We start from the raw sequence: 17,323 nt of genomic DNA on the forward strand, positions 1-17,323 counted from the left end.
GAACATTCCAGGCAGAGGACCTGAGAAGTGCAAGGGCACTGTGGTGGAAACACTTGGATGCCTAAGGGACAGAGAGGGGGCCTCCGCAAGCCAGAGGGAGGGGACACATGGGGATGGGCCAGCAAGCGCAGGGCGTGGTCACCACGATGAGGACAGTGGCATTCACTCAAGAGGCATTTCTGATGGGGAGCCATCAGGGAGGCCAAGGACCCCCGAGGGTGATGGTGCCTCTGTGAAGGTGACTCACCCCAGCACCCGCCCCCCACCGTCTCTCTGACGATAGGCCTCTCTGCACTTCGTTCAACCACCCTGTAAGTCACGGATAAGCTGTTAAAGGCTCTTCATGGGCTAATTTTCTATTCAGCGGTCTGCTGATGAATGCCGAAAGGATATATAGCCTTATGCCAACAAGACATGATAGTGAGATTTTATAAAGAGACAAATTATACTCGCACGCAAGACAGAAAATCTTTGCAACGCAGCAAGTCCCCGCGCTGCTGAGCTTAGCACGTCAGGGTCTGCTTCCTGAGGCTAAAATTTCAATAGAAGGACGTACCCAGTTTACCTCCTTTCTTCCTCCCTGTGCATTTCTGAGTAGCTACTCACTCCCCACAGCCCTCGTTACATGGCACTGGGGAACGGAGAGAGCAGGTGTTAACATTCCTGTCTCCCTGGTGGTGGGAAGCACAGACACACACGAGGGAGGCCTGGAGCTGTGTCTGAGTAAACGGAACTGGTGGGAAGTGAAAAATCGGCCCTGTATTCCTTTTGCATCCCTTGAAGAAATTTCAGGTGAGTCAGGAGTGCTGGGCTGATTGGTTATGTGGCGAAAAGGAAATGTCAGTTTCGTATCCGGGCAGGGCTAAGAGAAGGGCTTCGCTGGTTGCTCAGCAGTAAAGAATCTGCCTGCCAGTGCCGGAGACTTGGGTTCGATCCCTGAGCCAGGAAGATCCCCAGGAGGAGTAAATGGCTACCTGTTCCAGTATTCTTGCCTGGAGAATCCCATGGACAGAGGAGCCTGTCTGTCCTCACTGGGCAACAGCCTGTCCCTCACTGGGCAACAGCCTGTCCCTCACCAGGCAACAGTCAGGTCACAAAGAATCAGACACGACTGAGCATGCGTGCAGGGCTTAGAGAGGACTTTTGTTTTCAAGGCAGAAATGAAGAATCCAAGGCAAGGAGCACGAGAGACTCATATAAAGTCACAAAACTAGGAGGTACCTATAGCTGAGAGCTTCACCCAAGATTCTCCTGGTCCAAGGTTAATGGGTTTTCCTCACCATCATCCTCTCCACGACAAGATGAGTGAAGTTGCTCAGTCGTATCCGACTCTTTGCGATCCCATGGACTGTAGCCCACCAGGCTTCTCTGTCCATGGAATTTTCCAGGCAAAAGTACTGGAGTGGGCTGCCATTTCCTTCTCCAGGGGATCTTCCCGATTCAGGGATCAAACCCAGGTCTCTCACATTGCAGGTAGACACTTTACCGTCTGAGCTACCAGGGAAGCCTCTGCCCTAAGCTGTGACATGAGTCACAGAGCTCAGAAAGCATCATGAACACAATCATGTAAATATGAGGGGTGATAATGGGGGAAACTACATTCCCAAATTAGATCTGGACTTTTTAAGACTTAGGAGAGCTAAGCTTAAGCTTCTGTTCCTGAAAACTTTCAAAATATGCCCAATGGAGTTAAGAGGAAAAGAAAATCCCCCTAGGTTTGTGCTTTTGAGTTGATGATTTGGGTGATGGGAGTCTGATTTACTTCCTCTGTTGCTCAGTCACTCAGTCGTGTCCAACTCTTTGCAACCCCATGGACTGCAGCATGCCAGGCTTCCCTGTCCTTTACCATCTCCCGTAGTTTCCTCAAACTCAGGTCCATTGAGTCGGTGATGCCATCCAACCATCTCATCCCTAGTAGCCCCCCTCTCCTCCTGCCCTCAGTTGGCTCTTGGAAAACTCACTGGAAACATCCTCTGAGCAGGGAACACTTAACATCAACTCCTCAGGCAGAGATGAAAGCAAAGTGACCTTACCTTTTTGTCACTGAGGCCAGTCACTTGGTCCACAAACTCCTCCTGGATCATGAAGGCAGCCAGGTTGGCTGTGTAGCTGGCCAGGAAGATGACGGCGAAGAAGGCCCACACGGACACCATGATCTTGCTGGTGGTCCCTTTAGGATTCTGGACAGGCACGGAGTTGTTGAACACCAGGCCCCAGAGGAGCCAAATAGCTTTTCCAATTGTAAAAGAAGGCCCATGGGGTGCTGCAAATGACAGGAAGGACATTCTCAGCGCATCCTCAAAACACACACTTGGGAGCATGCACTGGCCCCAGCAACCCTGAAGGCTGTCAGAAGACAAGTGTATCTCATCACTGTCCTGGGACCACAGCCACGAGTTCTTTTTTTCTCTAAAAATTAGCATTCTTCCCACATTTCTGTATTGCTGACTTTTTGCCACATATCTTAAAAGAAAAGGAAAGAAAGGAAGACAGACAGAGAGGAAGGGAGGGAGGTAGAGGAGGGAGAGAAGAAGGAAGGGAAGAAGCAAGAAAGAAAGGAAGGAAGGAGGAAGGGAAGAAAGAAATTTACAAAGGAAGGAAGAAAGAATGAAGGAATAGAGGGAGGGAGGAAGGAAAGAAGGAAGAGAAAATGGTTATGAAAATTCAGGCTTGAATTAGAAGTAGTGTTATGACCTGTTTTAAATGTGGATTTAATTTGACTTCCTTTTGGTGCATACACGGATGGCCTTACCAAAAAAACATGTGCGTATGGGCTGATTCGGTATGCATGGGTTGTGATATTGTGTAAGAACCATGCAATTCAGAGGGACTGATGTTTGATATTCTAATCTGATTGTCCCTAGCAATGGCTCCTGTTCAAACTCAGATGTAAGATGTGCACAATGTAGAAATTAAACCAAACTAAAACACTCTACAAATGGAGACATTAAGGAACTGAACAATAGCGCTTAATTCTCCTAACACTTCACAGATGGGAGACATTTGGTTGCAGGGTCATTGAAAATGAACTCTGATATCACAGCACTTCTTCTCCCTCTGCGTATTCTTAAGATTCTTAAGTGTTCCTTGCAACAGACTTAACTAAAGAGGCAGAACAATATGCCAGAATTTATTGGGGAGGAGAATATGCAGGCTGTAAAACACACATGTTAGAGCTTTCAAGCTGTTTTTGTGCAAAGGAGAAAAAAAACTCAATTTATGCCTTCATTTCATGGGGAAAAGAGTCTTCCTTTAACAGAAGGTTAATTTTTATGTCATTTAAGTAAATGAAGATATGAAAAAATGATCTACTTAGACTTCAGTTGGCGATGCACGTGGAGTGGGCAATAAATAAGAGGCAGAAGTGAATCCAGATTGATGGAAGTTATGAAGTTCTGGGCAGAGAGCCTAACTAGGAAGCCAGCTTTCTGTACATGGAGGGCAAACTCAGGCTACAGCAATACTTACAATATCCATATACAGCACATTCAAGAGAAGGCAACTAATTCTATTATCCTCAACCTCAAGCTCTCTGCTTTCTCTTTGCCTCATTTTATGAGCTTCTGGGCTTATACCCAAGAGGCTGAGAACTCTTTGCAAAAAATAATTAGAGTCGATCCAGTCAACTCCATGAACTACTTAATTTTATTAGGGTTGCCTGTTGATCAGAAGTGATATCTATTTGGGAATCAGAAATGGGCAGTTGCAGGGTAGCTGTCTGAGACATTTAGGAATTCCTGATTAATATAATTCCTGAATCATATAATTCCCCCCCACCAAAGGACTGAAATGTAACAAAAACCTATTTTGTGCAAGGAAATAAGTAGCTGTCATTTCCTGAGAGTTTCTACATGTGGATGAGCAGAAAACAAAAAGCCTCCAGGTGATGGAAGGGCTGGGGAATTTGCACGCTAGATTCCCTCCTTCACAACAGTGTGTGCTCTGGCCAAAGGAGAATGTATTGTACATGATGGCCTTTGGGTAGTTTTTTATTAACATCTTCCAAAATACATTTCAAACGTGTCCATTCACCTCCATCTCCATCATCTCCGTCCAAGCCCAAACCACTGTAATTCTTTCTCTTGGAAACCTACAGCACCTTCCTTAACTGGTCTCCCTCTTTCTACATCATCTCGATAGAATGTTGTTCTTCACTCGCTCAGTTGTGTCCGACTCTGTGACCCCATGAACTGGGCAGCTTATATTGACAGATAATAATTTTGATGGATAGAAACTGACCTTTATGCACTATACAGGTATGTATTCTGCCTTTTCCCTGCCACTGTATCTTGAAGAAAGTCTGAAATGCTTACCACTGACTTTGTCTTATACCACTGTCTACCTCACTTAGGTCTTTTCTGTTTCTTGGGCAGGTCAAGATTGATCCTGTGCCAAAGACTTTGTATCTGCTAAGATACAAGACTTTATAAAGCCTGCATAGAAGGCTTTTCCCTCAGTTTTCCATAGGTTGGAATCCTCATCCTTCAGGTCTCAACTCAAGCATCATCCCTTCCTGAAGCTCTGTCCTTCTTGATCATCACATTTAAGCTGTGCTCAAATCCCATAATTTTTTCCCCCGTCTTCTTGAAATTAACTACAATCTGTGATTATTCATGTATGCAGTTGACATATTATCTCCACAACTAAATTATGAGTTCCCCAAGGGTCAGGAACTCTCTATCCAATTTATCACATTACCCTCCTGCTCCAGTATCGGGCACTCAATAAATAATCATCAAATAAATGCACGAATTCACACACAACACAAACTCTGATTTTGCAAACATAAACATCTACTCTCCTGCAATATTATCACCCATAGAAGACTGCCTCAGGACCCAGTCTGTTGGAAAGCTTCTTACTAGGTTAATTACATCACCTGTTTAGTGAAAGACTGGCAACTCTCCCACTTAAATACAACATGATTATTTAGAGCATTTTTACTCTGTTTGGTTGATGGGAGGTGATTTATGTGGTAATCACCACTCTTCAATGGTTAAGAAGGGGAGGACTGAGTTCCCAAGAGATCCCCAGGACCTGTTGGCTGTTTTCAACACTGAATCTTCCTAGTGGAAAGAACATATGGCAAAGTGCCTTGTTTTTTAATAACTGTACCTTGAAGATCTGCTATCTTCCATCATCTAAAGTCATTTTTCAGGAAACAGATTTGGTCTTGGCATCCTTCTGATACCATTTACTTAGAATGTGTTGTGCATTGAGAAAAATTCACTCAAAATTGTGTGATGTGTTTATGCATAAGACTCAGGTGTGAGCCTCTTAATAAATTATAGCCAATGAATGCATCCCAATTCAATTTTCTGCTTACTGATTGCCACTTTATCAAGTACTAATGCACTAAAGTCAGGCATTTTCAAGAGGAAAATGTAACCAGGGAAAATCACCATTTTATCATTATATTTATCATCAAACGAATGCAAGCACAATTCAGAAGTTTAGAGAATGTTCTTAACCCAGATTCTATAAAACCATTTTCTTTGCATAGACTGAAGTTGAGACTCAATAGTGGTTTTAACATTTCTTTTGATGCACATTTTGAAAGCTAATTGCCAGAAAAAACTGCTTCAAATAAGCTTTCTCAACAAATACCAGCAGTATTTACCTAACAACTACTGACTCCACATTATAGCAAGCTTAAAAATGTCTCATGTTTTAAGTCTTGTCCTTCTTTTCAGTTGAAGGGACTAACCCGTACCTGGATGGCATTGCACGTAGAATTAATGACACAGTATCATTAATATGATGGGATAGCAAGGCAGTGTAGGATCATGTGTTCTAAATCTGAAATCTTCACTGAAAGTCAATTAAACGGCATCAACTTTGAATCATGCATATGAAGGCAGGCTCACCTTTCCCTTTGGCTAGGTTTCTGTTGTATCCAACAGGACTGAAGTATTCAAAGACGAAGACAGCTATGGCTGAGACAATGAGCAGCATCACAAACATCATCACCCAGACGGAGGCGCTGAATGGTTCTGCAGATAAAAGAGGCCAGAGGGATGGAGACGTGATCAGTTACTCCTCCTCACAACCTGGGCAAGCAGGAAGCCTAGAGGTCCATTTTCAGATTCACTGAGAAACCCACTCTGGTATGAATTTTATCTTTCAAAAGAAGTTGTCATTGTGTCCTGCTTGAGGCTTGGTGACCCCATGGGCTGTAGCCCACTAGGCTCCTCTATCCATGGGATTCTCCAGGCAAGAATGCTGGAGTGGGTTGTCATTTCCTCCTCCAGGGGATCTTCCTGACCCAGGGATTGAACCTGCATCTCCTGCATTGGCAGGCAGATTCTTTACCACTGAGACACCTGGGAAGCCCTTGTCATCGCTTATTCATACATATAAATCATTCTCTACTCTACAAAACACTTGGGGTATTTTATAAGACTGCATACAATAGGATAAAAATAGAGAAGAGCATATGACATTTTACAAACCAGGTCAAGGATAATAAAAACAAAATAGAATGATAAAACCAAGGGAGAAAGTTAAAATGCAAATAAAGAAGCCATAGGGTCATAGGTAATTATAGCATCATCCAGGGAACCAAAGTTAAAGAGAAACAAGGCTAGACTCGAACAGTCAACCATAACGCTTCTGCAAACCAGCAGGAGTTTTATTTTCATTTTTATCTTAACACGCTGGAGGGATGATGTGTGGGGAATCCCAGAAGTAAAGGGAGAATTATAACCTGCAAGAAAAGGTTATAAAATTATGGGCGTGACAAGAATATTGGAAAGTCATAGTCTGCCCCCTCTGCTATTACTCTCTTCCTTTACCTTCTGCTTCAGACAGATGAGAGCTCTACAATTCAAAAATCTTGTTGAGGTTGGTAATGGGATTCAATGCAATTGAAAAGTCATTTGAGGATATTACAGTCACACGATAATTCAATGAGAACGCATCGCTTAAAGATAGAGGCAATGAGGTAGTAGATGGATGGATGGTTATTTCCCCTAAAAATAGTTTTCATCAGTTCATTTTCATGTGGGTGTCTCAGAAGGATAGGGCGAGACACAGGGTTTTAAATCTCAGATCACTTTAGAAAGGTAGGAGATATTATGTAAAATAAATTAATGTTTTTATTAAAACTGATCAAGAATATGAAACTGAGCTGAATGGAGCCATTTTATCCATGTATGACATAGATTTGCTAGAAAATCAACTGAGAATAACATTTTTTAAATGAACATAGCTCCACCTGATCACATTTGGGGAAAAACTGCCCTTGGACACCAAGGAACTTAGAATTTTTTCATCATGAGCAAATATTTTCTAAGAATAAAATATAAAAAGCACAGTAATACCTCTGGAGTAATAGACATTTTATTATTTTTGAATTTTTTTTCTGATGAAGCTTGTAATAATAATAAAGAACTAGGCTGAGAGCAGGCCACCATTTTATTAAAGTCTGTGATTACTTAATACAGGTCATCACAAATTCCAATGTAATGAGCTTATAATATATAATAAAAAGTTAATATGTCTGAAGCCTTGACTATATTGAATAATTTTAAAACCTGAAGGGATAATTTGTAATGCAGTTTGATAGCACAAATATGTTAAGAAGCAATAGGTACAAACATAACTTACATATAACTTAAATATACAAAATGAGCTCAAAGAAATTAATAAGACTGTAACTGAAATGTATCTTATTTTTAACTTGAGTACAAATAACATCATGTCCCTGAAATCATAGCAATTTGGTAATGAGGTTTATTCAAAAAGGAAGAGACATAAATGGAAAATTAGGAGGTTAAAAATTACTTAATATTCAAGAATAGAGATGTTACAGTAATTCTCCAAGCTGGATGTGCTGATGGCATAGTGGATCTTACCAGAGGAGAATCACTGTAATGAGTAAAGGAGCATATACATGTAAAGTATTTGGTGGTGTGTTTTGCACTGTGTATACTCAGTTGCTTCAGTTGTCCCCGACTCTGTGTGACCCCATGGGCTGTAGCCTGCCAGGCTCCTCTCTCCATGGGATTTTCCAGGCAAGAATACTGGAGTGGGGAACCATGCCCTCCTCTAGGGGATCTTCCCGACCCAGAGATCGAACCTGAATCTTCTGTATTGCAGGAAGATTCTTTACCACTGAGCCATCAGGGAAGCCCTTGAACACTGTATACACATAACACATTAAGTGGAATAGCTGCTTGGTTCCATAGTTAAAGCCAGAATTGAGGGTGGTGGGTGTGGTGGGGTGCTGTCCAGGGTCCTGAAAAAAGGACTACTAGTTTAAAACGTTGGTGTTTATTCCCTAAGACGTCTCACAAAACTCACTGGAGCGTCTCACAAAACTCAAGAAACTAGTTTACTCAGTATATTTACCCATTAATCACAAAGAATGTTAAAAGGTATGAATCAACAGCCGGATGGAAAGATATAGAGGACAAGGTTTGGGGAAAGAGCATGGAGTTTCTATGCCCTGTCCAGGCACACTGCTCTCCCCATACTTTCACATGCTCAGCAACCTAGTAGCTGTCCCTTTGGATTTTTATGGGACCTTCATTACATAACCGTGCGTGTGCTCAGTCACTAAGTCATGTCCAACTCTTTGCAACCCCATGGGCTGTAGCCTGCCAGGTTCCTCTGTTCATGGGATTCTCTGGGCAAGAATACTGTGGTGGGTTTCCATTTCTTTCTCCAGGGGATCTTCCTGGCCGAGGGATTGAACCCTCACCTCCTGCATTACAGGCGCATTCTTTCCCACTCAGCCACCAGGGAAGCTCAGTTTAAAACATGCATACTTATTAATCTGATAACTCCTTTTCTCTGAGGGTAATGAGGACATTATTAAAAATATTAGGGGAAATCCTCCCTGAATTCTTGTACTCACAGGGCAGAATCTGAAAGACTGCAGTGAACTTCACTGGGCACCTGATATGTCCCAATCACTAACTGTTCAGAAAATCAGATGGAAAATGATCAAACAGCTTATCCCAGATGTTTTCTCACTTCGAAGTGATGACATCTGTCACTTGACTAATGAGCATGACAGATTCTGCTGTAGAATTCTGGTTTCAGGTACCCAGGAGGATGGCTATTTCCAGACACCACACACACACACTCACACACCACAACAAAGCAAATCATTAGAACAATGGTGGGGCTTCCCAGGTGGCACTAGTGGTAAAGAATCCGCCTGCCAATGCAGGAGATGCAAGAGATGTAGGTTTGATCCTTAATCCCTGGTGTAGGCAAACCACTCCAGTATTCTTGCCTGGAGAATGCCATGGGCAGAGGAGCCTGGCGGCTACAGCCCATGGGGCCGCAAAGAGTCGGACTTGACTGAGTGGCTGAGCACACAGAGCAGTCGTGAGCTGCCATCTGTCGGGTCTATGATGTGACCCAGAAATATTTTGAGATAGCTCTGGATTACACTCTCTACTGGCTTAAAACAGACTCAACATCTGTCTGGAAGGAACTTTAATCCAGAAGAGACTCCAGCTCAGTATGTCTGTGGATCAAAGATGCTAACCTTCTTGGGAAGTCTTTAGAGCTAACTGAATGGAAACACTGGGAGAGATGTCATCTTTGTCCTTGAAGAGTCACTGGTTACATTTTCACACAAAAGCTCAGAAGCATTACCTACAAGTGTTTCCGATGTGAGTTAATGGAGTTTTCGGAGGAGAGAGAATAGGAAGTAATGAAGAGCAATGCAATCAGATTGCGAATGTTTGGCTCTTCCAGATGACTGAGCCAGTGAATGGAAAAATGTAGCTTAGCGTGGTTCATTATGACTTTCAAAACCTGCAGATAATGACCGTAAATGAGGGGGTGCAAGTCAATCGAATAGGGATGCAATTTGGTGACTAGGAAGAATATTAAGCCTACTGTGTAAAAACAGCATTGAAAACAGATTCCTCTGCTTACAATTTATTTTATCTTTTAAGGTGCAGTAGGAAGAGTGGGGTGGAAAAGAGGTTTATTTAAATTGAGCAAAAATACTTGACTTTTACAGAAATGTTCTACTAATGCAGGTAAAGATAAAAATCTAGGGAAACTGGGTTGAGGCCAGATTCAATATCAGTGACCCATATTTAAAAGACAAGTCAGTTGATATATTTTTTTTCCCTCTTTGATTGAAGTGGATCAAAATTTCTCTGTAGCTCACTAAGGAGATGAGTGGATAGTTTGTGATAAGAAACAGATCTCTTTCCATTTCTTTCATGAAATCCCTTCCTCCAACCCTTTCTTAACTTCTAGAGCCAAAGATTTCCGTTAAAGGATCCAACAGGAGTAGTGAGAAAATGATTAGGGGTGACTAATGTGAGAGTATATCTGATAACTACGAACAGTCCGCTCATGTCGTCGATGTTAGTGAGTAGTATTTTTCATGATACAGTGAGGCTCCTTTATTAAGATATGGGCATCACTAGCCATATCAGAAAGTGAAAAAGTGTTAGTCGCTCAGTCATGTTCAACTCTTTGTGATCCCATGGACTGTAGCCCACCAGACTCCTCTGTCCATGGAATTCTCCAGGCAAGAAAACTGGAGTGGGTAGCCATGCCCTTCTCCAGAGAATCTTCTCGACCCAGGGATCGAACCCAGGTCTCCTGCACTGCAGGCGGATTCTTTACTGTGTGAATCACTGGGGAAGCCCACTGGACCCTAATCTGTGTTCTCTTTCTCATGCAGTTTTCTTCTAGGGCATCAGTGTTTGTCTCAACCTTGCCAGATTTGGAAGGTTATATGGGAATGCCCAGGGGAAGTTAATCTGAACCCTATGATCTTTAAGACAGCCACTCTCAAAACCTATTTATGATGACAAAACATTCAGCACAATGATTTCCTTTAAAGAAAAAATTAAAATGCTTGGCTACGTCCCATGCAGCTTCATCTACACCAGCCAGGCTATGGAATGCATAGGTGCTAAAGAAAACTAGATGATAAAAAAAAAATTTTGAACTACCTTGGTTTAAAAAGTACAAACCTTTAGTGTAAAAATATAAATTTATGAGGTAGTTAAAAGGAGAGTAAGAAGAATTTCCTCCCTTATATGCCATTCAGCTTAAAGGATAGTCACATTTAAAATATGATCCCATTAATTTTAAAATGGTATATCCTCTTCAGACTGCTTCTGTTTTGTTTGTCGGAGTCCTGGTATAAATCATCACATGGTCATCACTATTCTTACTCTCACATCCAGTAAATAAATGACTGTCATTCTAATGAGGGATGGAGGATGGGTATGTGGCTGCTAAATAAAAGTTTATGAGCTGACTTAAATTAACTGTGGGCCGACAGGTTTATTTTTTAAATGCTTTCAAGGCTCTAAGCAATATATCTCCTAATCCATATTCTAGATTATCAAGGGCAGTATCTGAATATGTGATTGTACTTTTAGCGGCTATTTCCAAGTTAAAGGTAAATGAAAGATGTTAACTGGGGTAAAATTGGGATAATTCAAATGCAAGACGCTTTCAACGTGCTCATGTAGTTAAATGGAACTGAACAAGGTCCTAACTGGTCCTGCCATTTGAGCAAACGAAGGAAGAGCTGTGACTCCTCACAGGAAGGCAACCGTGGCCACGAAGTTCACATACCTAGAAAAGCAGAAGGTGAGACGGTGCCGTTACTTCTGGAAACCATGACGCTGATTCCTGTCTCCACGAAGGGCACAGAGAAATCCACCACTTCAGAACGTTCCTCGTTGATGGTGAGTGAGCCGACGGCCATGACCGCCCGATGGTAGACCACCTGGAAGGAAGGCCAAAGAAAAGAACCATCTTTACCTATCCTTCCCACCGTCCCTGAGGGCCCAGGGGATGAAAAGATGGCTTACCTCCCCAATCATCCCGTTCCACACGTTGTTCACTTTTTTGCCGTGCTTCCCGTTGGTCACCAGGTAAAGGTCATAGGTGAACTTCACCGTTCTGGAAAGCTTCTTGAGGATATCGATGCAGAACCCCTTGCAGCATTTTTTAACATTCATGCCTTCATTGGTCGAATTGCTATAGAGAAAATCCCAGGACGGTAGAGGATGAGTAGTGGAAAATGTGTTCATGGTCATTACCCACACTGTTCTGCTATTTTTCACATGGGAAATTGAGGCTTAAAATGAGGAAGTGGCTTTTCCAAGGACGAGCAGTAGGTTTATGACAGCAAAAGTAGAAAGTGTTCTTAATGATGACAGCAATTGTGACAACAGGTAATGTTTATTGAGTATTTATTGTTTGCTAGGCACTGTGATAAATGCTTTATATTAGTTCTTGGATTAATCTTCATGACGTTTCTCTTAATTAGGTAGTATTCAGATCCCCATTATACAGATGAGAATTACTACCTCTTATTTTTTAAAGCTTGTAAGACATCAAACCTCTTTAGATCAGTTTAGTCATCTGATCTAAACTGAATTATTAAAAAAAAAAAACTGGAAAATGGAGGAGAGGAAGACATGAAATTATCAGAGCAAGGAGAGTTTTGCCTTATTCTTTCACTAAAGATAGAGGTTAGCAACCAAAGGGGAGAGAAAGGGGTGCCTTACTTCCTTAGGAAAGGCACTTTCCTTGCTGAAGGAAACCTAGGAATTCTCAGCTAAGAATCAGGAGACCTGGGGTCTACTCTGTGCCTGAGCCTATCGACTTAATGTTTCTTGATTGAGTCATATGTCAAATGAAGGCTCATAACATTTTCCCTACATGGCGGGAAGGGTAAACGGTGACACTATTAAATAGTAATGCCCTTCATCAGGAAAAAGCCTTATTAAAATACAGAAGGCATTGCTGTCTTAAAACCTATGGAAACCTACCCAGGTTACACTCGTTGCTTCGTACCAGCTACTGTGCTTTATTTACTTGACCAAGTCATACTCAAAAGACACCCACAGAAAAACCAGAAATGCTTTTAAAAGGGGAGGAAACTGAGGTCTTCCGAATTGATAATAAAAACTATTTAAACAAGTCATGTGGGAAGATCAAGACCTCTCTGGGCAATGCACTTGGTTCCACCTTGCTCTGGGGCGTTCCATTCACACGACGCTCTGATGCTGACACATGCGTATCACGGGATACACGCTGCCTGAATATTCCATTGCTGGCACATCTAACTACTAAAATGAACTATTGCCGAAGCGCTAAAATGATGTTTACAGAATTCTAACAGCATAATAGGAAGATACTTATGTTTCTATATCACATGATAAAAGTAGGTTACACAGTGATACATACAGAATAGTCAAAGCGATATAAAAACAAATGAGCTTACGATGTAGTTGGATGGAAAAACAATGAAATAGGAAGCAGGGCTATTTTTGAATGGTAAGACATGTCTTTCTTTTTTCATATTTTTAGTTCCCCCCTCCCAAATTGTCTGGAGTGAGTATATACCATATACATAATTGGCTAACCACACACACATATTAAGCACTATTGGTATACATCTATATCCAAGAATATGGATATATTTGACAATCTAACTTTGAGTAATGGAAGTGAGTTGCAGAATAAAACCTCCCCCCGCCCCCCAGTGTTTTCTTTATCTCAGGGTCACAGATCACCTATCCTAAATTGCTCCCTTCACCACTGCCCCTTCTCATCCTGTTTTTGAGTTCTGCTCAACTGACTTGCATCTGCCAGCCAGGACCACACAGAGACCTCACTCTCCAGCCTTGAGGCTGGATAACCTGCTCGGGCTCTGCTGCCCTCAGCCTGGGGACTGGGGGAGGCCACACCGCATATATTTACAGATGACGGATGGTTGGGGGACTTAATTCTGTAATACAACAGGAAGTAGGGACCTTTCCTCTCCCCACTGATTTCTCAGAGCAGAAAGGGTCAAGCTGGAGTTGTGACTGCCATAAATACAGAAGCATGTACATTCAATTAATGGCATGTCCAAATATGATTTTTTTCTTGGTATCTATGGCTCTTTGAAAAACATGCCCATATCAAATTCTCTATTTTTCTCTTTGGCCACTATAGGCTGTGCATCAGTGCCTCTTTAGCACCTCTTTCCATCTGTATCCCCTTCGTTCTCTGCTTCTCTTATTCTGTTACAGTCTTTTCCTTCACCTGGGACAATCTGGACAGGAGTTAAGGTTTAAGGTTCAGGGTCACAGCCATATAGGGGTCTCACTGCTTCTTTGACCTCACTGGGAACCTCAGTCAGCCTCTAAGCTAATTATTCCCCAAGTTCCCTAACACTTAGTGCATTCTAGATGCCAATGGTCACTGACGTATTTTCACCCCACAAGCACCCCTGAGTAGCTACTCTGTGTAAAGACATGGAACTAGATCCTGGGGACGTGGAGTGAAAAAGACAAGCAGAAAGTTGCACTAGTCAGATTTCACATGGAAATGATGTGAACACAGACCACACTGGGGACTTGCACTGGTTCTATCACAGACCTTGTGTGTATGTGGAGGGGGCGTGACAACGACACGGACATCTGAGAATCTCCGTTCTCCGCCACTACCCAGAAGACAGGGAGGCTCATCAAAACATACAGGGAGAGGGATCCAATAAATCACCAGTTCTCGGCTCTACCATTTCCCAGTGTGGCCAGTGGATATGCCTTGCAAGTCAGACAGAATTTCAAACCCTGGGTCTGCCCTTAAGAAGCATGGAAATTCAGACGGATATCTTCATTCACAGACTTTGATTCACATACTCGTACATGGAGAAAGCTGATACCTACCTTGCATAATTAAGGTAGGTAATTAAGGAAAAATTAAATAAAGTATCTAAAGTACCTATCACATAAGTGATTGAAAATACATTCCCTCTCTTCTCACCAATGATTTGACAGTTTAGTTAGAAAGATATATCCATCTAAATGCAGAGTTCCAAAGAATAGCAAGTAGACATAAGAAAGCCTTCCTCAGTGATCAATGCAAAGAAATAGAGGAAAACAATAGAATGGGAAAGACTAGAGAACTCTTTAAGAAAATTAGAGATATCAAGGGAACATTTCATGCAAAGATGGGCACAATAAAGGACAGAGACAGTATGGACCTAAGAGAAGCAGAAGATATTAAGAAGAGGTGGCAAGAATACACAGAGCTATACAAAAAAGATCTTAATGACCCAGATAACCATAATGGTGTGATCATTCATTTAGAGCCAGACATCCTGGAGTACAGTCAAGTGGGCCTTAGGAAGTATCACTATGAACAAAGCTAGTGGAGGTGATGGAATTCCAGCTGAGCCATTTCAAATCCTAAAAGATGATGCTGTGAAAGTGCTGCACTCAATAAACCAGCAAATTTGGAAAACTCAGCAGTGGCCACAGAACTGGAAAAGACCAGTTTTCATTCTAAACCCAAAGAAGGGCAATGCCAAAGAATGCTCAAACGACCGCACAATTGCACTCATCTCACATGCTAGCAAAGTAATGCTCAAAATTCTACAAGCCAAGCTTCAACAGTATGTGAACCAAGAACTTCCAGATGTCCAACCTGAATTTAGAAAAGGCAGAGGAACCAGAGATCAGATTGCCAACATACACTGGATCACAAAAAAGCAAGAGAGTTCCAAAAAACTTCTGACTCACTGACTGCGCTAAAGCCTTTGACTGTGTCGATCACAACAAACTGTGGAAAATTCTTAAAGAGATAGGAATACCAGACCACCTTACCTGCCTCCTGAGAAACCTGTATGCAGGTCAAGAAGTGACAGTTAGAGCCAAACATGGAAAAATGGACTGGTTCCAAACTGGGAAAGGAGTATGTTAAGGCTGTATATTGTCACCCTGCTTATTTAACTTATATGTAAACTACATCACGCGAAATGCTGGGCTGGATGAAGCACAAGTTGGAATCAAGATTGCCAGGAGAAATATCAACCTCAGATATGCAGATGGCACCACCCTTATGGTAGAAAATGAAGAGGAACTTAACAGCCTCTTGATGAAAGTGAAAAAGGAAAGTGAAAAAGTGGCTTAAAACTCAACATTCAAAAAACTAAGATCATGGCATCTGGTCCCATCACTTTATGGCAAATAGATGGGAAAACAATGGAAACAGCAAGAGACTTTATTTTCTTGGGCTCCAAAACCACTGCAGCCATGAAATTAAAAGATGCTTGCTCCTTGGAAGAAAAGCTATGACAAACCTAGACAGCATATTAAAAAGTGGAGACATTATTTTGCTGACAAAAGTGTCTAGTCAAAGCTATGGTTTTTCCAGTAGTCATGTATGGATGTGAGAATTGGACCATAAAGAAGGCTGAATGCCAAAGAATTGATGCTTTTGAACTGTGGTGTTGGAGAAGACTCTTGAGAGTCCCCTGGACTGCAAGGAGATCAAACCAGTCCATCCTAAAGGAAATCAATCTTGAATATTCAGTGGAAGGACTGATGCTGAAGCTGAAGCTCCAATACTGGCCACCCAATGTGAAGAGCTGACTCACTGAAAAAGACCCTGATGCTGGGAAAGAATGAAGGCAGGAGTAGAAGGGGACAACAGAGGATGAGATGGCTTGGATGGCACCACCGACTCAATGGACATGAATTTAGGCAAGCTCTGAGAGATGGTGAAGGATAGGAAAGCCTAGCATGTTGCAAAGAGTCGGACACAACTAAGCTACTGAGCAACAAGTAGCCATTTATCAAATTAGATAGTTGTTCCTCAATTTTCTATTTGTGTCTTAACACTCAACTAAAGCAGATTAGAAGAAAAGTTTGGTTTCTCAGCTCATTTCCTACTACCTGATTTTTTAGAAGACTGATCTGTGTCCTCAAGATCCCACCATTTACCAGAAGTGATAGACAAAGGGCTTTCCCTGAAAGAGTATCACCAAGTAAAACGAACACAATCATGTTGTCTAATGGGAGTTCTCAATGGAACCAATCACCCTGCCTCAAAGATGTTATCTTTAGGAAATGCAGTTGATCTAATCTGTGTTACAGTGGGATTAATGGATCCTAGTTATTTTCTATTGCGTTCAGGTAAATCAAAGACACCTAGAGGCACAGCAAGCTTCTCATGTCACCAAGTGGGAAAAGGAAAACTGCAAGCCACCACCTTCCACACCGCCACAAAATGTGAATCTGAACCAGTTAGTCGGTTTATACTGTTCAGTTGAAAAGTCGATTCTTTTAAAGACAGTAATATATCTGTAGGCTCATTTCCTCCAGACCATGCGTCTCAGGACTTGGTGATCTACTGTTTTCAGCTCCAAGGCTTCTGATTTTAAAGACTTTAAACTGCAATGATTGAGTGTGAAGCATAAGAGGCCCGGCCTGATTGGCCTTACTGAAGCAGATGAGATATTGTTATCATAAAGGAGGTGCCCCAGTGGGGTTATACTCTTTGCTTCGTGTCAGCTACTCTGCTTTCTTCATCTGGACAAGTTCAA

At 42.1% G+C, this 17,323-nt stretch overlaps 1 protein-coding gene across 2 annotated transcripts in view; it reads right to left on the reverse strand.

Moving 5' to 3' along the window:
• GRIN2A (glutamate ionotropic receptor NMDA type subunit 2A) overlaps positions 1-17,323 on the reverse strand; it is a 457,913-nt gene that overhangs the window by 90,211 nt on the left and 350,379 nt on the right. For both annotated transcript variants that reach the window (XR_009733472.1, XM_061401104.1), the window contains exons 6-9: positions 11,811-11,979; positions 11,572-11,725; positions 5,868-5,993; positions 2,034-2,263 (exon numbers count right to left, since the gene is read on the reverse strand). Coding sequence is in view for 1 of the 2 variants with exons in the window: in XM_061401104.1 (XP_061257088.1) it covers positions 2,034-2,263; positions 5,868-5,993; positions 11,572-11,725; positions 11,811-11,979 (679 nt within the window). In the remaining variant the exon portion in view is untranslated. The remainder of the gene's footprint in view (positions 1-2,033; positions 2,264-5,867; positions 5,994-11,571; positions 11,726-11,810; positions 11,980-17,323) is intronic.

Source organism: Bos javanicus, chromosome 25 (assembly GCF_032452875.1).
Source record: "Bos javanicus breed banteng chromosome 25, ARS-OSU_banteng_1.0, whole genome shotgun sequence".
Lineage (NCBI taxonomy): Eukaryota > Metazoa > Chordata > Mammalia > Artiodactyla > Bovidae > Bos > Bos javanicus.